General features: G+C 54.9%; 1 protein-coding gene across 2 annotated transcripts; it reads right to left on the bottom strand.

Annotated features, from left to right (window-relative positions):
• Positions 1 to 1,064: 1,064 nt before the first annotated feature.
• On the bottom strand, positions 1,065 to 21,970 carry BTBD2 (BTB domain containing 2). Of its 2 annotated transcripts, XM_053297127.1 has the most exons (9): positions 21,141 to 21,970; positions 18,540 to 18,659; positions 15,706 to 15,862; positions 13,748 to 13,853; positions 11,624 to 11,821; positions 8,099 to 8,291; positions 7,070 to 7,157; positions 4,915 to 5,061; positions 1,065 to 3,854 (listed from the first exon to the last, which is right to left on the bottom strand). In XM_053297127.1, exons 1-9 carry the CDS (start codon positions 21,887 to 21,889, stop codon positions 3,693 to 3,695), a joined length of 1,920 nt encoding a protein of 639 aa, XP_053153102.1. In that variant the 5' UTR covers positions 21,890 to 21,970; the 3' UTR covers positions 1,065 to 3,692. The 2 variants fall into 2 exon arrangements, with proteins under 2 accessions (XP_053153102.1, XP_053153103.1); XM_053297128.1 differs by lacking the exon at positions 18,540 to 18,659.
• Between the last annotated feature and the right edge of the window lie 651 nt (positions 21,971 to 22,621).

Genomic DNA, 22,621 nt, shown 5'->3' with positions numbered 1-22,621 from the left:
TCAACAAGGGATGACTTGGTGCCCATTTGTGAGCTTCTGAGCTAGGTTAAAGACCTCTCCTTTTTCAGCCCCTGGCTACTGATACTCCAAGATGAGAGAGCTTCAGAACAGGGAGGCTCTGTTGCACGATCCTGGTTAAGCGTACAGGAGACCTGCTGTTTGGTTTCAGTGCTGGTATTACGGGAAGGGATAAGATCTCCTTCCCTTCCCTCGATGACCACCTCACTAATTCTACGGGGCGGGGGTACACAAATCAAATGCCTCCGTTGCAGAACCAACCATGTCTTGGTGTGAAGGGGCCAAGGTCAATTTTCAGCACATTACATTCAAATAAAAATAGGAATGAAAGGTAATGCTAGGAGTCGGGGAAAGGCTGATTGAGGCCCTGGTCTTTATGTTGTGCAGGCCTGTACTAGAGGGTGTGTGTGTACACTCTAACCCCTTTTCTAACAGGATAAATGTAGGCAGAAGCTTGCCTGTTAGCAGATCATCTAAAACTGGAGGTGCTCATGGTATTTTAGACCAGCAGTGACCCGGCCTTTGCCTCAAGGTTGTCGTCACTGGAGAGGACCAGTCATAGGAACATAGGAAGCTGCCATATACTGAATCAGACCATTGGTCTATCTAGCTCAGGATTGTCTTCACAGACTGAAAATGGCTTCTCCAAGGTTGCAGCCAGGAATCTCTCTCAGCCCTATCTTGGAGATGCTGCCAGGGAGGGAACTTGGAACTTTATGCTCTTCCCAGAGCGGCTCCATCCCCTGATGAGGGGAATATCTCCCAGTGCTCACACTTCTAGTCTCCCATTCATATGCAACCAGGGTGGACCCTGCTTAGCTAAGGGGACAAGTCATGCTTGCTACCACCAGACCAGCGCTCCTCCAAGTCCTTGGCTTCCCCACCACCTCCTCCAACTGTGTGGCTATTTTAGTTCATCACACACATGCTCGGCCTCTCGGCTCTCTGAAATGGGCAGCCAGCTATTTTTAAATAGTTTCCACATATTGACTACTTCCCTGGCACTGCCCTCCCCGGCCACCCGCCCCTGCAAAGAGAAACACTGCTTTAAAGACAATCTGGTTGCCTTTATTGATTCCCTATTTACAAGTCGAAAAGCGGGGAGAAAGTGTGTAACAGCATTGGATACATTCATTATATGGAGCACACCACCCAGGATGGCCCCTGACTTCTGGAAACTGGCTAGGGGAGGGGAGAGACCCTCTGTGGTGGGCCTGGGTATGGTCAACAGCAAGGAACAAGCAGCCGGTCAGGGGAGAGGGCACAAGATGATGAACGGTGCAGGACCCTTCCTGTCTGGTGTTCAGACATGCCAACAGCAGTCCACTAATCGAGACGGAGAGGGTGGGTGGGTGCTCCATAACCAACTTGCAGAAGTCACATCGGGGGTCATATTCTTCAAGCGTGAGGCTTCCCAATGGTTGCAAGACCGGTCTGGAACCCATTCAGCGAGTCTCTCTCTACAGGGGTGGGCTATGTACACAGCTGAGGAAATGCACATCTTCAGGAAGGGAGAGGGTGTGAGAGGAGGTTGAGGATCCCTCCTTGTGGGGGAAGCACACAAGCAAGCGACATCCGTCCCACCAAAAGGGCACCGGAGCTGCTCCCCCTTGGAGCGAGGTGGCCAAGGGGGGAAAGGAACTCAGGGAGCACAAAAGTGGACCCACTGTTGATACTGGCCATATTGGCACACGGCGAAGCGGGCAGGACTGCTGCCCGGGGGTGGGGGGTGCGTTGAAGCACAGGCATTTGGCCCAAGGACCTTTGGGGAACCAGCAGTTACCACTGGGCTGAAGCAAAGGCTTCCGCAAGGGGACCCCTTTGCAAGAGACGCTTGGACCACTCTGAGAATACAGCACCTCCTCTCTCCAGAAGTTTGGGAGGTATCATTTGGAAAACTGCTCTCCCCTTTAGGGAGCTTCCTGGCTGTTAAAAAAAAAAACAGTTGAAAAGCAATTTGGAGCGTAGGGCTAGCCACAGAATGGCAGAGACAGAAACAGGCGGGGGGGGGGGGAAGATCCATCTTCTCGTGCAAGGACAAACCTTGGTCAAGAGCTCCAAGTGTGTGGAGTTGTTTCCCTGCAAACCTGCAGCTTCCCCCGGTATCCAAAGTGGGAACCGTTCTTTGCTCTTCTGCATACACTCCACTCCGATTGTGAAGAGAGGCTCTTTGCTAAGGCAGGTAAGAATCCATTCACAAGGCCAACTGCACAGACATCTACGGGGAGGGGTTTTTGCTGAGAGAAAGCAGCTGGGCAAATGGGCAAATCACAGTTATTCCTGCTTCCCAAGTGAGTCCAGCCCCACCATTCTGTTTTCTTTCTTTTAATTTTTATTTTTATTTTTTAAGAGCAAACTGCCCCATAAATGGCTTTGGGAAAACACCCTCAACTTCTATCCGGGAACAGGAAAATACTGCTGGCAACGGACAGCAGGTTCAGCAGCCCGTGCTGCAAAGGGACGAGGAACGGGGGAGGGAGGCGGAATGGTGCTTCTGAACGGAAGCAACGCTGCTTGGCAAAGGACGGTCAGGAATCAGGTCCCTTGGAGACGGGCATTGGGTAGCTGAGGCTGCAAAGGCCGCTGCACAGCTAGCGGCAGTGAAAAAGCTGCGGAGAAAACGCACCACTCCCGCCCAGACTGAAGGAGACGTTCTCTCGAGCTTGAGCAGCTCAGCGGAGACAACATTTCCAAACCGGCACCTTAACCTTCAGTGTAAGGTAGAGCCTGGAAGCCACCCACCTTCCCCTCCCCATTTGCAAATGGGGGCTCAGCGCCAGCTTCTTAAAAGGATGCATGGAGAGCGAGAGAGGAGACGCAGTCGGAGGGTCGAATGCATTGTTAAGTTGCAGTAGTTTAGCAGCAGCAGAAAACACACCGAGGAGTGGAGTCCGGGGACTTCGGACGCTTCTCTCTCGCACACCGTTTCAAGGTCAAGGAGGGTGTGGCTCTCCTCCTACCAAAGACGGCTTGCGGGGAAGCCGTCACCTCTTCGGAGGATTCCAGGAACCAGCCAGGCAGCAAAAGCAGATCTGGAGGGCTGGGCCGCTGGCTCCCAAAGGCAGATCTCCCGGCCTCCCCTTAACTCTGCCCACAGTCCGACCAAAGCCAGAAGGTGATCTTGCACCATCCATTCAGAATCCAGGATTGTCTCGAAATGCTGCTTAGGTCCCTCAAAAGAGTCTGCCCTCAGCGTCAGGTAGAGCCCAAAGCACCTCCGAGAGGAGGCCGCCTGTCCCCGCCAGACCCTCTCCTGGCCTCGTGGGAGGCAGCAGCAGGTGCCTGACACCTCAGCCCTCCGACCAACCTGGGAGGGTTGGCGTGCAGAGTCGTGGGGAGGGATCTCCTTGGTGGGGATTGTCCTCTCGCAAAAAGAATTTCGCCACCGCCAGCCAGATGTCAAAGCAGCTACATTCATTGCAATGAAACGAACGTCACGTCGGACTGCCCGGACAAAAACGGAAGGCACTGCTCACCCCAGTCAAGGCTGGACCCAGGGGGCAGCCCCTCCGTGCGCCTCCTGCAGTGCCTGTCCGGCTCGGTCCGCTGGCGAGCAGGCCTCCCCCGTCTGGCATGGCAAGGCGTCCGTCTGAAGCTTGGGAGGGCATGCGAGGCGAGGCGCGGGGGGAAGCGGCACACCCGGCCGGCGGCAGCTCTGAGAGGAGGCAGCGGCCCTACGTGTAGAAGATGACCTCTGGGATCTGCCCATCCTCCACGGAGGTGCCGTTGTTGTTGCCGGCGGCGTAGCAGAAGGTGAAGCAGGTCTTGGCGCCCGTCGTCGGCGACTCGTGGATCACTTTACGCAGCCCTTTGGTTCCGTAGTGGGAATCCGGGCCCTGAATTCGTGGCCGGAGAGAGGGAAAGGACGGGCGGTTAGGGACCGAGGACCAGGGCGGTTCTTGGAGAGCTCTGGCGTGGGGCCCGAGGCCAATCTGCCAGTGCGGGGCCCCCTTCCCATTCATTCTCCTGGGGGTTAAAAGAGTAGGGGCCTGGGGCGGTCGCCCTGCCTGCCCTGCCCGAAGGACAGCCCTGCCTCGGATGCTGCCTTGTGGCGAGTCGGGCCCTGGGTCCGCCTAGCTCCGTATCCCCGACTGGAAGCCGCTGTCCGGGCTTTCAGGCAGAGGAGGGTCTTCCCCAGCCTTCTGCAAGCCAAGCGAGGGCTCTAGCCCCAAGCTATGGCCCTTGAGGAGGCTTGCAGGCCCTCCCAGTCCCGGCCAGCAACGGCCAACGCAAAGCAGCCTGGCTGGGTTTTTCTTGATTAGGGTCCAGAGATCCCCCAACTGAAGCCACCTGCAAACAGCGACTGGGAGGGAGTGGGGTGAACGTGCCCTTCGAATGGAAGAAAGGGAATCCCTGAGCACACGGAGTTCTAGGAACAGAGGGTCTTAGCACAGGAATCTTCTGCATTCCCCCCTCCCCAGTGCCATGAGAGCCAGCGTGGTGTAGTGGTTAGAGTGCTGGACTAGGACTGGGGAGACCCGAGTTCAAATCCCCATTCAGCCATGAGACTAGCTGGGTGACTCTGGGCCAGTCACTTCTCTCTCAGCCTAGCCAACTTCACAGGGTTGTTGTGAAAGAGAAACTTAAGTATGTAGTGCACCACTCTGGGCTCCTGGGAGGAAGAGCGGGAGATAAATGTAATAATAATGATCATAATGACTGAACTCCCAATCCTTTCACATGAAGATCCACTCCTGGCTTACTCCCCAGCTTTCTTCGTTCCAGCTGACTCCTACTGCCACTGCCGCCGCCCACCCACACTCTCCCCACCCCACCCCCTGTGGGCAAAGCACACCTTCAGAGGTCCCAAAGCGAACTTATGCAAAATGCCCCCCACCCCCCCACCCCCCCGGGGCTCAACCCTCTCCCGCCCGGCTCCCCACCACCCACAGTCACCTTCAACGTGGCACAGGCCGTATAGCTGACAGTGGGCAGGATCTCAACTGGCTCCTTAAACATGACTCGGAACGTGTTGGAGGATCCATCGCAGCTGAACCCCGTGTCGTTCTGGCCCAGGACGGTATTACTGTCTGTGTGAATAATCTGAAAAGGGGGACATCCACATCCACACACACACACACACACACACACACACACACACACACACAAAACCCCACAAAATAAGCAGGAAGAAAGGAAAGCTCAGAAGTACGAATCAACGCACAGGCTTCAATCTCCCCTTGCATAGGAATACAAGTCGCTGCCTTATATCGAGCCAGCCCATTGGTCCATCAAGCCCACAAGAGTCTCCTGATTGGTGGCTGGGGATGATGGGCATTGTAGTCCAGCAACAGCTGGCTGGCCATTCCTGGATTATAGCCTCTTGCTCATTTTTAAGCCAACCATGAGCAGAATGCAAGTCTTTGCTTCATTGAGGACTGAGCACCACTGAGTCCTACTCCGTGGCTTCGGAAGTCTCCGAAGAGCAAGAGTCACTAGGAAAGACTTGAGGGGAGAAAAAACCTCTGCCTGCAGCCTGTGGAAACAACAGTTTCTTTCCCAATGCTGGACCCGAATGCCATTTTATGAAAAGCCCTGTGAGAGGGAAGCTTCGCGAAAATACGAATCTCTTGCCAAGAGAAAAGGTTCCAGTTCTGTAGTTCTCCAGACCAGGGGTGTCAAACCTGCAGCCCGCAGAGGAGGGGGCTGCAAGCAGATGGGCACGGGGGGGGGGTGGCATCGTGCCAACACAGCCTGTATCTCTTAAGGAGTGTGCCGAGGGGGCTTGCGCCCTCCTGACGGACGCCTCTCGCGCTCTGCCCCTCCTCCCCACACACCCCGCCTTCGCCTCCTCACTTCACACACACGCGCCTGCCCTGCCAGGGACAGCACAGAGCAGCCGGCCTCTTCATCCTCTCCCTCCTCCCTGGCCTGGTTTCTCCTCCCTGGGGCCGGAGGCGACACCAACCCACCTTCCGGCTGCCAAAGGCCCTGGAGGATCTGTACCTCACCCCGTCCCTGGCCAGAATGGCACACTTTATTTACTTCGCCATTTCTATACCACCCAAAACGCCAGTCCTCTGCAGGTTTCCCCCTTCCCACTTACCCCCTGCTTCGCTGCCGTCCTTTGTAAGAGAGCGGTGTCTCTGGAGAAAGCCTTAGGACCAGCCAGGATGAACTAACAGGCTACAGGCAGCCCCCTGGAGGTGCCTTGAATCAGAGCCTGGCCACCACCCAACTGAGCTTGACGCCCCTGGCCCAGACCTTCAGGGAAGCTTCCCTCGTGTGGTTCAGCAAGGAAGCCACAACCCGGTTCGCTGTTTTCGGGCATCTGTCTTCAGTTGGAGACCTCGTCCACTATACCCCTCCCATACACATTTCGCTTGCTCAGAGCCAAGGGATTTCCATGTAGTCAGCAGGTGTCTAACCTGAGCAAAGAGGAACCTTTTTAAAGTGAGGATTCTCTTTGCTGAGCAAGGGGAGAGCAACTGGCCTTATCCGTCCCCAGCACAGCATCCCTCCAGTGGTTGTTGCTGGTGTGTGTCTTATGTTTCTTTTTTAGATTGTGATCCTTTTGGGGACAGAGAGCCATTCTATTTACAGTGGACCCTCGACTTACGAAGTTAATCCGTTCCGAACGCACGTTCGTAGGTCGAAATTTTCGTAAGTCGAAAAGCGCACCCACGGAGGTCTGGAAACATTCGTAAGTCGAGGAAACCGCATCTAAAAATTCGTAAGTCGAGGAAGCCGCATCTAAACCGGCAACGACTTCCGGTCATTTTTGTCGTTCGTAAGTCGAAAACTACGGATGTCGAGTAGTTCGTAAGTTGAGGGTCCACTGTACTTACATCTATGTAAACTGCTTTGGGGACTTTTGTTAAGCATTTGGGAACTTTTGTTGAAAAGTATATAAATATTCGTAGTAGTAGTAGTAGTAGCAGCTCCTCACGATTACCCTGGCCACAAGTTAACACGGACCACAAGCTTACAGAGCCAGGGTGCTCCTCTGGAGGGGACAGGTTCAGTCAACGCATTTGCACATGCTGTGTGCTGGACGTCCCACCGCTCTCGCCCATGGGTACCTAAGTGAAAGCATTTCAAGGTGTTCTACCTGTATGTTTACTTGATAATCCGTCGGGCCATGAATCGAGCCGTACAAGCCAAAGCCAACTATAAATATCCTTTTGTTGACAGAGAACCTGGCAGACGAGAGAGAGAGAAAGAGAAGAACACAGACAGGAAAGGGTCAAGTGAACAGAAATACAAGCTGATGAAATCTTGCACCAGCTGAGCAGGCGGGAGCCTTCTCCGTCTACAGTGGTCTCACCCAGTCTGCGACCAAGAGCATCAGAAGAACTAGCTGAATCAGACCACAGGTCCCCAAGCATACTGCTTCCAAGAGCAGCCAGCCAGAGGCCCCTGGGAAGCCCACAGGCAGGGCATGAAGGCAGAAGCTTTCCCCCTACTTGCCTCGGAGTGGGGGGGGGGAAGTACTCCGAGGTAGACTATCTTTGAACATGGAGGTTCTACCTAACCATCATGGCTAATCCCCAAGTCTAATCCCCTCTTGAAGCTATCTATGCCACTGGCAGCAAATCTCATCATTTTGCATTGTGTCAAAATATATCTTGCCTGCCCCAAATTTCACCAAATGATGCATAGTCCTCGGATTACAATAGAAAGGAAAACCTCTCTCCCCCTGCACTTTCTCCCGCACAAGACATTCTGTAAACCTCTGTCATGCTTCATATGCTGTCAGAGGCCTAGTCAGAGCTGACATATATTCAGAGGGAGGGAGGGAATCTCAGGTTTTCCTCACCAGAGGTGTTTGTAAATGTGTATTGGAACTGCTAGCCACCTTTCATTTAAATTCACTCTTGCCTCTGTTTGACCCTGCCCCAAAACAATGAATTCCCAATTTCTGCAGCTGCATTCCCCAAAGCTGAGCCAAGCTTCAAGCAGTGTCCATAAGCGTTGGACTACAACTCCCATCATCCTTGGACACAGTGGCTCGGGATAACAGGAGTTGTAGTCCAACAGATATTTATCAATGCTGATGCACAGATGCCCGATTCAGGAACCAACCGCCTCGGTACCGCTTGGGAGCCAGAGGCTGCTGGTGGGGAAGAGGAAAGCCCACCTTATCCGGTCGCTGGTCCCGCTGTATCCCCAGCGGCTCTCCACCTGCTGGAAGCGGTTGATGCTGCACTCCTTCCCACGCAGGCAGCAGCGGGGCCGGTCGATGAACTCCACCCGGGGCTTGGGGTTGACCGTGAAGTGGAGGAACAGGCTGACCACCTCGCGGTCGGTGAGGATGCCTGACTGGGCCGGCCCTGGAAAAGGCAGCAGAAGACAACGGCACCTCTGAGCAATGTTGGCCTATTTTGCCTTTAAATGAAGCCCATCCCCGCTTAGGAACCTCATAGGAAGCTGCCTTCTAGCGAATCAGAGCCTCGGTCCGTCTTGCTCAGGACTGCCTACACAAACTGGCAGCAGCTTCCCCGAGGTTACAGGCAGGAGTCTCTTCCAGCCCTATCGGGAGACGCCGCCAGGGAGGGAACTGCAAGCAGGAACACGCTCTTCCCAGAGCGGCCCCATCCACTTGGGGAAATGCCTTACAGTGCTCACACATCTCCCCTTCAAATGCAAACCAGGGTGGACCCTGCTTAGCAAAGGGGACCATTCTTGCTTGCTGTCACAAGAACAGCTCTCCCATTCAGAGTACTACACACGAGGCATGTGCTCGCAACGCGATCCGGAGACCAAACTGCAGCACAATCCCTTTCTAATTTCAGCACGATCCCTGAGGGTTGCCACAGCCCCTTTCACACCGAGGAGAGAGGGTCCCTCCCGGCTCCTCCTCTGCTTGCTGCCACGCCACTTCCCCCAGCTCTCACCGTGTGCCAGTGGCTCTCTCTCCCAGCTGCCCCCATGAGGCGCCAGCACACAGGACCTCCGCACGTGCATGACGGCGGTTTGCATGGTCAGTGTGGTCAGCGGGGGGGGGGACGGACATGTGGTGCCACGCATGCGCGGAGGCCATGTGCATGCCGGAGCCACATGGAGGCAGCTGGGGGCAGAGGGCGCTGATAGTCGGAAGGAACGCCACAAAGACAGCGATGGCGGTGAGCAGAGGAGCGGGAGGGATGGGCCTGGGGACTCCGTTCTAAAGGGATTGTGCTGAGATTCTGAGGCCGCATCCCGTTTCCATCCCTGCTACAAACAGTTCTTCCCTCCCCATCCGCTTCATCCTCAGAACCACTCTGCGGAGTAGGCTAGGCCGAGAAAGGGACTGCTCCATGGTCACCCCACTTCGTGGCTGCGCGGAGACTTGAATCCGGGCCTCCCGGGCCCAAGTCCAGCGCTCTAACCACGACAGCACGCTGTTTTGTGCTCAGATTTGTACCAGACCAGGATCTTGCCCTGGTTTAAGGTCAACACCTGCTCAACCTGGCTTGCAGATCAGTCCCCAAAAGCTCTGGCTCACCTGTCTGTGTCCACCTGCTTTCATCCACCCACATCAACATCCGGGGGGGGGGGGAAGGGGGACCCACCTCCAACTCTCTTCCCAGTTACCAAAAGCTGGCCTGGCTGATTGCCCACAGGAGACCTCAACTCGCCATCAGCAACCAGGCAGACCGACTCAAGGAAACTCCGGCAGTGAAAACGCTTTGGCGGGTGATTCTTGGCCCCAAAGGGCTCAGAAAAGCTACAAGTCCCAGGTTGGTGTGGGAGGAAGTTAAACCTTGACAGATTAAACGGGATGAAATGGGCAGCAGAAAAGTGGCGCCCAGAGAAAAACAAGCAAGCTTGGAAACAATTTTCCCTCCAGTTTTCACTCAGGCTGCAATCCTAAGCAACACACACTTGGAAAAAGAGATCTAGAATCCACAGGCTTTAAACTAAATGTCTTGCATATCACACATTACCCTATTTATTTGAATCAAAGACGACTGAATTTAAGACAACCCCCTTAAAAAGTGGAGGTTAGGAACAGGCTAAACTGGACCTGCATTTACTCAAAAGGAAGAGGACTTGGATTTAAGATGGCCTCCTGATTGCCAATAATTGCCAATGGAGCCAGTGTGGTGTAGTGGTTAGAATGCTGGACTAGGACCGGGGAGACCCGAGTTCAATCAAATCCCCATTCAGCAGCCATGAGACTAGCTGGGTGAGTGACTCTGGGCCAGTCACTCCTCTCTCAGCCTAACCTACTTCACAGGGTTGTTGTGAGCAGAAACCTAAGTATGTAGTACACCACTCTGGGCTCCTGGGAGGAAGAGCGGGATATAAAAGGTAAAATAAAATAAATAAATATCAAAAAACTTGGGGGAAACCCAGTTTGATTTAGATAAATACAGTAGCTCAGTTTCGGAGGTTTCCCCCTCTTATCTTGACCCTTTCGGCTTTTGAAAGCCAGTGCGAAATTCAACTCTCATAAGCTGGAAGTTTAAAAGGAGAACAGAGAGAAGATGTTCCGAGCATGAGGTGTGATTAGGGCCTGCTGGGGACGAGAAAACCAAAGGAAAAGCCCCTCCTGTCCATCAAGGAGAGGAGGCTTCCCGGGTGGAGGATGCTCATGTGGGTCAGCTCTGGCCCCAGCTCAGGTGCCAGCATGCACTGCTCGAGGCGTCCGCCTCCAGTTCCCTGGCAGCAGCACAGTCGCTGGGCGCAGCACGTTTCCTACGTGCCAAAATATTTGCTCCCTAGGCAGGGCGTGGCACAGTTGCCCATCGGCGAAGGTGTTGGGTTACGACAGAGCACAGATTTCTGAGTGCCACGCTGGAACACCGCCGCTGACGGGGAGGGCCGAGAGGCAGAGACACATCCAGCCAGGTGCTGGTCAAAGCCCTGATGCTGGTCCCGCATTGGGATATCCCGCTCACTGCAGCAAGGACCTGGCCACTTCACGTGCTGCGCATATAGCAGGGGCTCCCGACCAGTGGGACGGGTACCACCAGTGGGGCTTGGCAGAGTCCCAGGTGCTACTCAGCCAAGCGGCTGTCCCCCCAACTGAAACATCAAATTGATGCCCACACACAAAACCCCTCCAAGGGGGCCCCTGAGCTGAAGGTCTGCAGCAGAAGTGGCACACTTGTTTTAAATAATCGGGAACCCGCTGACATAAAGCCGTTCTTTTTTTAAGCCATTCTTTTCTTCTTTAAAAAGCAAGATAAAGAGTTTCTTCCTAATATCTTGTCAAGAGCAACACCCAGTTTCATTCAGTATTACATCCCGGGACGTAATGAAGCACAATCCTCCTCGCGCCCACCTGCACAGCCCACCCCCCCCGGCCAAAGATTTCAATCTGTTTAAAGGTCCACAACTCATCATCTGAAAGACGGTACAGTTGAGAAAGTTCGCCAAGCCAGGGAGAGCCTTTGGACCCAGCAGACCCCAGGGCGCCCAAGTTGGTTCGCATACATTCGAGTGTTGAAGTGGACCCCCCACCTTCTGGCCTGCTGTGGGGAGTCGGCCACTGCCCCAGCCCCCCTCCAAGCCCCACGGCCGCCACCCCCGCTCCCCGACTCCCCGGTTGCAAGGAAGCCCAGGGGTGGTAGGGTGGCTGCACCGGGAAGATGCTCCGGGCGCCTGGGCCAAGGCGGGTTTCCAGCCCGGGCCTCTCAGGCGGGCCCCCCCCGCCCCTCCCTCCGGTTCTCCTTACCAGCAGCAAACTCCTCGATGGTCATCAAGGGGAAGCGGATGAGCGAGAGGGCCTTGCCCAGCGCCTCCCGCTTGTTCTCCGGAACCACCTGCAGCTGCTGCCGCTGGCACTCGGCCTCCGACCACCGCACCACCGCGTTGAAGAGGCGCACTTCGCGGATGCCCAGCGTGTCCCGCTCCAGGACGGCAACCAGCGTGTCTGCCGGGCAAGGACAGTGGGGTTAGCGGCCAAAGCTGACCCACGGGCATGCCTTGCAGTGGGGCAAACCAGGGGGCTGCGGCGGCTTGCTCCTTCTCCGGGGAAGAAGCAAAGCCCCCTCCCACAGGACTGTGGTCTACAAAGCTTCCAGGGAGCTGCCTCTCAATTGCCCTTTTGAACTCTTTGGAGGGCCCATCTCAAAGAACAAACCAGTCCAGCCAGAATCAGAACAAAGACCCCCCTCTAATCCTGCACCCTCCTCCCGAAACTCCAGGAAGCCCACAAGCAGGGCGGGCCCTGTCCCCCGGGAAAGGACGTCCAAAGGTAGACTGCCTCTGTAAATGGAGGCTCCACTTAGCCCCCCCCAAAAAAGACAAAACCCTGCCAAATCAGACCAAGGAGCCATCACAAGCCCAGCATCAGCTTCCTGGGGCTGCTGAGAAGCCTTTTGCACACAAACGTGCGCCCCACAACACAATGAATGTTTTTGGTGCCGAGGAAGCGGCCTTCTACCAAGTCAGGCCCTTGGTCCACCTAATTCAGTACTGCCTGCACTGACTGGCAGCAGCTTCCCAAGGTTTCAGACAGAGACATCAACCCTCACTGGAGAGTCAATGCCAAAAAAAAAAAACCCTACTCTGCCCTTCCGCTCTAAACAGAATGCTCAAGACAGCTGAGGGCATAAAAGACAAACAACTTTTGTAAAAGCACCATGTTGTTTATTTCTACACTATTTTCTCAGAGAATGAGTATCAAAATGCTGATCACCTTGAGGGAAAGCTCTCCTTGATCACAAACAACCAATACAGCTGATCAACAAATTCGAAACTGACTAGCTAGGTCCACAAGAAGCCTCCTTCTCCCAGGCCCTTGGTCTATCCAAGATGTACATATCAAGCGGTATAAAAATAGAACGGACTGACTGCTTGGTACCCCCCAGCTGTTTTGGGACTACAACTCCCATAATCCCTAGCCAGAGTGGCCAATAGCCAGGGATTGTGGGAGTTGTAAGCCAGCCTCTGCAGGGAGGCCGGAGTTGAGCCGCCCTGGCCTCCAAGTGGCTGCCAGCAGCAATCTGGGGCTTCAGGTGGGTGTCTTTCCCAGCCTCACCTGAAGATGCTGCAGGGAGCTGGACCTGGGACCTTGCGCCTGCAAAGCAGGGCCTCTGCCACTGAGCTACGAGTGCTCCTCGTGAACAAATGAGGCTGCCTCCTGCAGAGTCAGACCCTTGACCCCTTGACTCTCGTCGGCCCTTTCCCCAGCAAGAAACCGACGCAGATAGTGACAAACGAGCTGCCTCCTACTGAGTCAGGCCTTTAGTCCACCTCGCTCAGGCTTGCCTACCCTGACTGGCAGCGGCTCTCCGGGGTTCCAGGCAGGGGCCTTTCCCAGCCCTGCTCGGTGATGCCACCGGGGATTGAACCCGGGACCTTCCCCCTGCCAGGTAGGAGCTCTAGCATGGAGTCCTGGCCCTTCTAAATATGCAGTGGACTAGTTAGGGCTTCCCACGTGCGGCGGTTTGGGCAAGAGTAACTACAGCAACGTGCTTTTCCCCGCCCTTTAAACGAGGCTGCCGTAGCCAAGGGCGCTTGGGGTGGGGAACCAGGAGTCAATCTTTGCAGGGGCGGGGGGGGGGGGGGGGCTGCGAGTTCCGTTTGGGCCCGAGAGCAAACTCCTGGGCTCGGGGCACCAGCTCAGAGGAACCCCGCTCCTCAGCGCCCAGCATGTATCTCTGCCCCCAGCCACGGCTTGGCCTGGCTCTGGCTGGCAGAGGCCGGAGTTCTAACACCCCTCCGGTCGGCAGCGTGCCCACGCCTGCCTCCTCCCAGGGCCGTGTCATCTGCTTTTTCGGTGCCTCCGCCACATACAGCCCTGCTCGCTTGCAGACGGGGTGGGGAGAGAGAGGATTCAAACACACACACGTACCCAGGTCGATATCTGTGAACCCTTCTGCGTTGATGGCGTCGGACGTGTTCTTGTCGATGTTCTCCAGGCAGAGGCTGGCCAGCTGGGGCTCGTCAAAAAGCCGGGCCTAGGGAGCCAGCAGGGAACAGGGGTTATGCTGGAAGCGGGGCCCGGCGCCTGTCAAGCGCGTGAGGACAGCATGGGGGCACAGCCCTCGCTTCCCACAACTGGTTCCGGTCTCGCTAAGTCACAGGGAGATCCTAGCAGGCTAAAGTGTTTTTGCGTATTTACGAATCCTGCCTTTTAAGATCACCTCTTCACAAGGCGGCTTGGAGATCAATCAAACGTTTTTTTTAAAAAATCACCTACACCACAGTTTTATGGCCACAGGTTCTGGACAAGCAGAGATTAAACCCCGTCAGAAAAAGCCTGGCTTCCCTCTGCTTCCGGAAGGAAGAAACAACTGCCACACTCTCTGTAGGGTCGGGAGAGGCACCCTGGGAAAAGCAGAGCACGGGGAGATCTCTCAACATCCACATTCACGTGGTGGGGAGGTTACCAAGCCCATTACGTCAAATGGTCCCTCTGGTTCACATTAACGTGGCCCCAAGCAAGCGAGGGATTTAGGCAGAGCGGGTGTTGCTGCATGGTGGCACCTAGGCCAGAAAGCCAAGGAGGGATCTGCAAGGGTCTTCCCTTAGGGGATGGGCAGCGCTGGGGTGGCAGCCCACAGAGAAACTTCAACTGAGGCAGACCCTTGGTCCATCTCACTCAGCGCTGGCTGCACAGCATTGGCCTTCCCGCAGTTCCTGGACTACAAGTCCCATCATCCCTGACTACTGGGCGTGATGTCTGGCAACAACTGGAGGGCCAAAGTTGTTCGGTTCTGGCCTGTGCCAACTGGCTGCAGCTCTCCAGGGTGGCAGACAGGAGGCTTGACCCGAAAAACTCCTGCAGGCAACAGCGTAAAACTCTAAACAGGGTTTACACCCTAAAACCTCCTGCATGCTCCCTCCCTCAGTGTTTTTAAAAAAACATCTTAAAATGCACCTTTCTAAGGAGGATTTTAAATGCTCCATTATTATTATTATTTTGTTATTTCTGGTAGATTCTTTAGCTTTTTATAATTTTCAGTTTCCATTTGAACCTCATGATTGTGGTTTTTAATCAGAAACCTTTCTTCTCCTTCTTCCTTTTCTTGTTTAATTTAATTGATTGTATGACTTTTATTGTATCTTGGGTCTATCTTATTGTTGTGAGCTGCCCCGAGCAGGAGTGCACTGGAGAGGTGGGGTGTAAATGTTTTAAATGAATAAATAAACTTCCTAATGTGAAGAAGGAAACGGGCGGAGACTGCCACACTGGCACTGCTGTATGGAAGCCCAGAGCACCACTAGGCCACCGCTGGGGAGTCAGGAGAGGGCAGGGGGCTGGTGCCTCCCCCACCAACTGGAGACAAGAGAGACCCCCAGCAGCAGCATCCGCAGCAGCACAGACCCCTGGGGGGACAAGTGGGGAGACAGGCTCCCTGGGCCACTGGAGTCCCCTCCAGTGCCCTCCCCCCAAGGACCCCCAGCCAAAGGCCATTGCAGTTGGGGATGCTGGGAGCTGCAGTGAACAACACCTGGGAATCCCTGTTAGAGGGACACCGGCCCCCTCCCCACTCCACCAGGCACCCCCCCCACCCCACTTCCGCCCCCAGCTGGCAAATATAGCACTTGCCAGCCAGGAGCGGGCAGGGGCCACAGGGGCCCCGCTTCCTGCTGCTGGCCACCCTGCCTGCACTGGCGTCAGACTGTCTCCCCAGTGGGTGTGGCCAGCACCAGGAAGGGGGGTTGAGTGGCCCTTCACTCCTCCCCGGCCCCTGGATCTGCGAGTGCGCAACACCCACGTAGGGGGCAAGCAGCCTTCGGTTCGGAGGCCAGAGCCCAGCCTCCTCCGCCTCGTCCCCCAGCACAGCAAACAGATCCGAAGCATACCTGCGTTAAGAGCATGAAGGCATTGTCTGCTCTGAGGTTCTTCTTCAGGAATTCCACACAGTGAGCCTCCAAGGCAGGGACCGCATACTTTTTCGCAGTGTAGAGAGTCGTCATCACCGTCTCCGGCCCGATCTGAACCTCATCTGAATACAGAAACCTGGATGGATGGGAGGAGAAGAGAGAAGGAAGCAGAATTCGGCTGTGATAAAACAGTGTTTTAAGTCGAGAAGATGCAGCTCCAGCGTGGAATAAATTAGCCGCCACATACAAAGGCCTTTCTATGCCCACTAAACAGAGGTGGACTCTGCTTTGTACCACACTCCGGTCGTCTCCCACAAACCAGAAGCAGAGGAAGATTGTCTCGTTGGTAAACAGATACTTGAACCAAGACCACTAGAAGCCCAGATGCCACCTCTTCTTTCTCCACAGTTTCCAGCCATTCTCGGCCACCATGAGGACCAGGAACTTCTCTTTGTCTGAACACGGTGGGAACACACCACACTGGGCAGCAAAGGTAGGTAACACGCACACAGATATAGAAATGTATCACCAAGGCTGTATGCTTCCACAAGAATCACTAAAGTCCTTGCAGAAGCTGGAGTTCTGTTTCAACATGGACTGACTTTTTACAGTATTCCTGCCATTTTGACGAACACTCAGCATGGCTTACATACAGCCCAACACATCGCAAAATATAGCAATTTCAAACATTAAATAAAATCCAGAACAATTTTTTTTTAAAGTTTAGTGGAAACTAGGGATGTGCACGGAACCGATTCGAAATGCTGGCATTCAAGCCGGTTCGGAGGCCAGGGTGTGTGTGTGTTACTTTAAGGGACAGACAGGGTGCCTCCTACCTGCCCATCCCTGCCCCACTGCTTTTCCCCTGCTGGGCCTCTCCCAAAAAGCATGGGCGCAGGGCTTGCAGTCCCATCGCCACACAAATGGCCACGCACGTGTGTGTCGGCCATTTGCGTGGCGATGCTGAATGGGGCTGCAAGGAGGAATGCTGTAGCCCCACACCCACATTTTTGGGGAGAGCACTGGTGGGGGGAAGCGGTGGGGCAGAGATGGGCAAGTAAGAGGCACCCTCCCTGTCCCTTAAAAGTTTTTTTTTAAAAAACCTGCCCTCCCGGGACTGCATGGAACCGGTCCACATCCACATCCCTAGTGGAAACACATGATTTAGGGAATCCACTCTAGGCATCGACTGCACGACCAGGCGAGGGAACTCAATACCTTTGCTGTCTCCCTGGGAAAATTCTCTTTTTTCTCCCCTCCAACTTAGAGATCATTTTTACATTTTTATCACCCCTTCTTCCACAGAGCTCAGGAGGGAATATGTGGCAATTCCTCTGCCCCCATTTTGGCTTCACAACAACCCTATGAGGTAAGTTACACTGGAGGAGCTGACTGGCCCAGGATCACCCAAGTGAACGTCATGGCGGAGTCTGGGTTTGAATCCGGGTCTTCCAGATCCTCTCCCAACACTCTCTTCCATGAAGATTTGGCACAGCAAAGGACTCTGGAATTTAAGGCTGCTCAAGTCTTTAAAAAGCACCGGAAGTATATTTTCCCCTAAACTTTAATTTCAGGTAGGCAATATTTTCCCACCAAAACACAGAATACGAATACGACAAATATTTATATACCGCTTTACAACAAAAGTTCCCAACGTGGTTTACATAGATATAAATAAAATGGCTCCCTGTCCCCAAAGGGCTCACAATCTAAAAAAGAAACACAAGATAGACCTGACTCCAGCAACAGCCACTGGAGGGACGCTGTGCTGGGGCTGGATAGGGCCAGTTGCTCTCCCCCTGTTCAATAAATAGAATCACTACTTTTAAAAGATGCCTCTTAGCTCAGTTAGCACAGAGGGTTATTGGGGACCAGAATGATCAGCCCTCTTCCTCCACATTACAAACATATATGAACACATACATATATACACAAACGGGTACATTTATTTTATTCAGAGCCCCTGCCAAGAGCCCACTTTTAAGGAGGCGACTCTTTCCTATTGAGCAAGGGGAGAACAACTATCCCGCCTTCAGCCTGGCCCAGCACAGCAACTGACCAGGGGCTGTTGCAGGAGTCTCTCTTTTTATACTGTAAATCCTTTGGGGCAGGGAACCATATTCAAGCTCTCTTGTGTTTGAGAATCATGCCTCCTAACTGGGCCAAGAGGCCCCTTTTCAAGTGGCGGCTTTTCTTCTGTTTGGCAAAGGAAGAGCAAGCGTCCCCATTCAGCCCAGCACAGCGTCCCTCCTGGTGGCTGTTGCTGGCGCCTCAGATTGTAAGCCCTTTGGGGCAGGGAACCATCATGTTCCTTTTTCTGTATAAATTACCTTGAAAAGTTCTGTTGCTGCTGAAAAGAGGTAAATATTTTAAATTTATGTAATGCCTACTTTGCCTTCCCATGTTAAAACAGAAGGCAGTTTACACTGAACAACCAAAAAACAAACCAACCAGTATTATATGATCTACACATTTCAGCGCTCCCAAGTCCCATTGAGTATTTAAGTGCTACCCAAAGCACCTCCTAAAGACCGCTGGATATGGACACTGGAAAGGGCAAATGTGTTCAGCAATTAGAGGGAGGAGGAAGGCCAAAGAGATTGGAAATAAGAGAGAAGGAGAGAGAGGGAGGCAGAGCTACAGAGCTAAAAACCCAAGAGATTTGCTACACAGTCATGAGGACTAGAACCTTAAAAGAAGTGGAGGGAAAACAGTGGCTCCATCCTGGCCTACCTATGGATGGTTTGCTTAGGCTCGGGGAACTGCATTGCTTCCGCCACACACACACACACACACAGAAGGAAGCAGCTTACTTCAGCAAGGCGAGGAAGGCAGCCGGCTCGACGTCAGGTAGTTCTATCTCTGTGGACGTTGTGGCCATGCCCCCGTTGAACATTGCGTCAAAGACTGCGCTGCCCACGGCCAGCACAAACCTGGCATTCAGAAAACAAGAGAGGCCCAGAATTCACTCAGTTCCACTCCGAAGCTCTTGCAGCCATTTCTGCTCCAATTGCTCCCCACCCCAAAGTAACAAAACCTGTCATAACCAAATTATGCCGCATTATGCTCCAAGTTATTCATCTTCTGCCAAATTTCTTGTACACAGCTGGCAACAGGGTGGATAAAAATCACAGCTCTTCTTTTTTCTTTTTTCTTTGGTAAAGAAAAAGAATGTCAATCGGGGTGAGCAGACCTTCAGGCTTGTGGGATCTATTTTGTTTCACTAAAATCCTGAGGTCCACTACCACTACCAACCGGGGCAAAGCGTAAATAGTGGCTCAAAGGGGTGGACATACACTTTGAATTAAGAAGCAGGGGGTCTTTGCTCAGGGATTCCTTTTCAGCACCAGAAATGAACGCTTGGTCCTCACACACAAAAGTCTAGTGTTGGCTTTCCTTCTCAAGGTTTCTTTGTTTCCGTTTCCAAATGGAGATTCGTTTATTATTATTTTTTAGCATTTTGGTGTTTTCTGTTACACAAATAGAAGTCAGAAAGCCATTCCAATCTACTGAAAATCGCACTAAGATCTACTGGCACCAAGATCCGCCTAACTTCTCCTCAATCTTGCCTGAAAATAACCAAGTTCAAAATCTGAATGTCAAATATAATGAAGTCTATGCTCGTCAGTGCTTAACATGGGATCTGTGACCTCTAGCAAACACAGCAAGTTAAAGGGCGTTGTTCTAGGTTGAAAGAACAACTGGGGACAAAAATATGCAACTGTTGAGGTCAGACATGATAAACACAACATCATCGGCCACGTATTGTTTTCATTGTGCGAATTCTGAATATTTAGACTGTCAACCAAACAGCGACGACTATTTATTTTCAACGTCACAAAAGAAAACATGAGGTCTGGAAAAGGTCTGGGCATGTGTAGTAAGTACACTATACATGTTTACTCAGAAATAAGTCCCACTGTGTTCAATGTGGCTTACTCCCAGGTAAGCATCCTTGGGACTGAAGCTTGCCTCTTCTTCAAGCAAGTGAGCCTAATTAGCGTCTTTACACCCAGGCACCAGACAGAAATGCTAAATTTCACAATTGCTTCCCTTAAGCAGATATACATTCTGCAGCGTGATAGTCCCCCTGTGGGCTGCACCACCAGAGATTTTGAAAAATGCTCCAGGATTCTACTTATGGGCTATTTGGCTACCTATTTTGGGCCAAAGTGGCAAAGCATCCAGGCAATAAAAGTATAAAAACCAATTAAACCAACAATAGCAAGACAGAGTCAAGATTATTTCGTTGCCAAGAGATAGGCTGATCGTTATAGCAACCACACACATGGCCTGTTCAGCGCACTCTGCTACGTGCATGACGCTCTTTCCTCCACGGAGGGAGTGGTCTCCTGGCTCAAGCCCCTGCCTAGATACCAGGAGCATCCCGACTGCTCGCCCCTTCACAGACCGAAGGCCACCATCTCCACCACTCAGGCAAATGAAATGAGTCAAGCAAGCCCAGGCTGGCAGCAATTCTATTGGGACCTCATGTGTGCACAAAGTGCACACACACACCGCCAGGGAGCTATGGCCCTTGGAAGGGCCATCCTCCTCGAAGGATATGCTTTTACTTTGTCACGCATAACAAGGGAACCGCCACAGCATCTCAGAACTGCCAACCTGCTACTTTCGGAGCATGCACCCAGCTTTCAACTCTGCCTGCCAAAATAAAAAATAAAAAAGCCCCAGATCAGCTGCCTTATGTGGGCATGGCAGACCCATTTTGCAACCCCATCCAGGGGACCGGCTTTGGCCCCGCTCCCATGGCACCTGCCAGGGGTCTACATCCAAACAACCTGTTCTGCACACTACAAAACCCCGCAAGAACCCACTGCACGGGTCTTTCCCTTGACACAGCATCTTCGCCCCCCATTCCCTGCTCCTCCGAGCCCCCTCCCAGGCAGAACCCCATCCCAGGCTCCCAGCCCCCTTTCTCGGCTCTCCCCACCAAATCCCCACGCCCCCCCCACAAGATCCAACCCACCATCCCTCACCCCCACCTGCTCCCAGCCCTAGACCCACCCCACCCAACCCTCGGCTCCTTCTGCCCCACTGGCTGCCCAAAGGAAGCCACCCCACAGCCTCCCCCCCACCAACTCCTCTCTCTGAAGCCCACACTTGCTCCTTATAGACCCCCAGCTGCTCTCAGCCCCAGATCTATCCACCCAGCCCACCCCTCACCCCATCCACCCACCCTTCTCAACCCCCCACTCCCACACCGGCCCCCTCCACCCCTTGCAGACCCAAGCCCAATCCCCCCATCTCCCCCCACCGCCCCGCCCGTCCTCCTCCCCTCTGCTGCCCCCCAACCCCTCCCCTCCCCTCTCTCAGGCCCCAGGCCCACAGCTCCTCCCTTCACAAAGCCCCCCCCCCCGCCCAGGCCCCTTCCCAGGCCGCGTGGGGGGCCCGACCTGTGGGCGGGGATGCGGGAGGCGCCGGCGCGGCCTTTGCCCACCAAGAAGTGGACGTCGCTGAGCACCTCGTTGTTGAAGAGGAAGGCGAAGCGCTCCTGCACCGTCGGCTTCGTGGCCTGCCAGTTGTAGGCCGGCTCCCGGGGGCCCAGCGAGCAGGAGGCCGAGGCGGAGAGGGAGGCCCCGCCAACGCCGCCGGGCGCCAGGAGAGGCCCCGCCGGGCAGCAGCAGGACGGGGAGGCGGAGGGCGAGGGCGGCAGCAGAGCAGCAGCAGCAGCAGCAGGCGGCGAGGAGGAGGCCGCAGCCGGGCAGGGCCCGCCCCCCAGGCCCTGGTTCTGCGTCGGGCCCCCCGGAGGCGGAGGAGGAGGCGGCGGCGGCGGCGAGGCGGGCAGCCGCAGGAGCAGGGCCGAGGCGCCGCCGCCGGGGCCGTTGAAGCAGCCGGAGAGAGGGGCGGCGGCGGCGGGCGGAGGGGAGGCCGGGCGGGGGGCGGGCGGAGGAGGAGGAGGCGGCGGCCCGTGGGGGCCCGACGAGGAGGGCGGAGGGAGGCCGCCGTTGCCGTTGCCGCCGCCTCCCCCGTGAGGCCCGGCGCCGGCCGCCATCTTGCGCGGCGGGAGGCGGAGGAGGAGCTGCGGGAGGAGGAGGAGGAGCAGGAGGAGAAGGAGAAGGAGGGAGGCGAGGAGGAGGCCGCCCGGCAGCAGCAGCAGCCCCGGCGGCAGGAGGAGGAGGAGGCGGCGGCCGCCACAGCCCATGCCCGGCGGGGCCTCTGAGGGGGAGGCGCGGCGGCCCTCCCCTCTCTCCTCCTCCCCCCCCCACGCTCGCGTGGTCCTCTTCTTCCTCCTCCTCCGCTCCTGCGGGCAGAGGCTGGCCTACAACTCCCATCACCCCTTGGCGGGCGGCCCCTGTGGCCGGGGAGGATGGGAGTTGTAGTCCAGGAGGAGGAGGGGGCGCCCAGGTGGAGCAGGCCTGTCCTCGGGACAAGAGGAAGCTGCCCTGGCCTAGACCCGAGTCAGACCCCTTGGTCCATCTCATAGGGACGTAGGAAGCTGCCATATACCGAGTCAGGCCCTTGGTCCATCTCTCTCAGGATTGTCTGCACAGACTGGCAGCGGCTTCTTCTCCAAGGTTGCAGGCAGGAATCTCTCTCAGCCCTGTCTTGGAGATGCTGCCAGGGAGGGAACTTGGAACCTAGATGCTCTTCCCAAAGCAGCTCCATCCCCTGAGGGGAAGATCTTGCAGTACTCACACATCAAGTCTCCCATTCAAATGCAAACCAGGGCAGACCCTGCTTAGCTATGGGGACAAGTCATGCTTGCTACCACAAGACCAGCTCTCCTCTCTTGCTCAGTCTTGTCCACACGGACTGGCAGCGGCTTCTCCGAGGTTGCAGGCAGGAGTCTCTCTCTCAGCCTGATCTTGGAGATGCTGCTTCCAGGGAGAGAACTGGGAACCTTCTGCATGCAAAGATGCAGGGGCTCTTCCCA

Source organism: Hemicordylus capensis, chromosome 2 (assembly GCF_027244095.1).
Source record: "Hemicordylus capensis ecotype Gifberg chromosome 2, rHemCap1.1.pri, whole genome shotgun sequence".
Taxonomy (NCBI): Eukaryota; Metazoa; Chordata; class Lepidosauria; order Squamata; family Cordylidae; genus Hemicordylus; species Hemicordylus capensis.
Note: the sequence above shows the minus strand (reverse complement) of the source record. Positions and strands in the feature narration are given on the sequence as shown.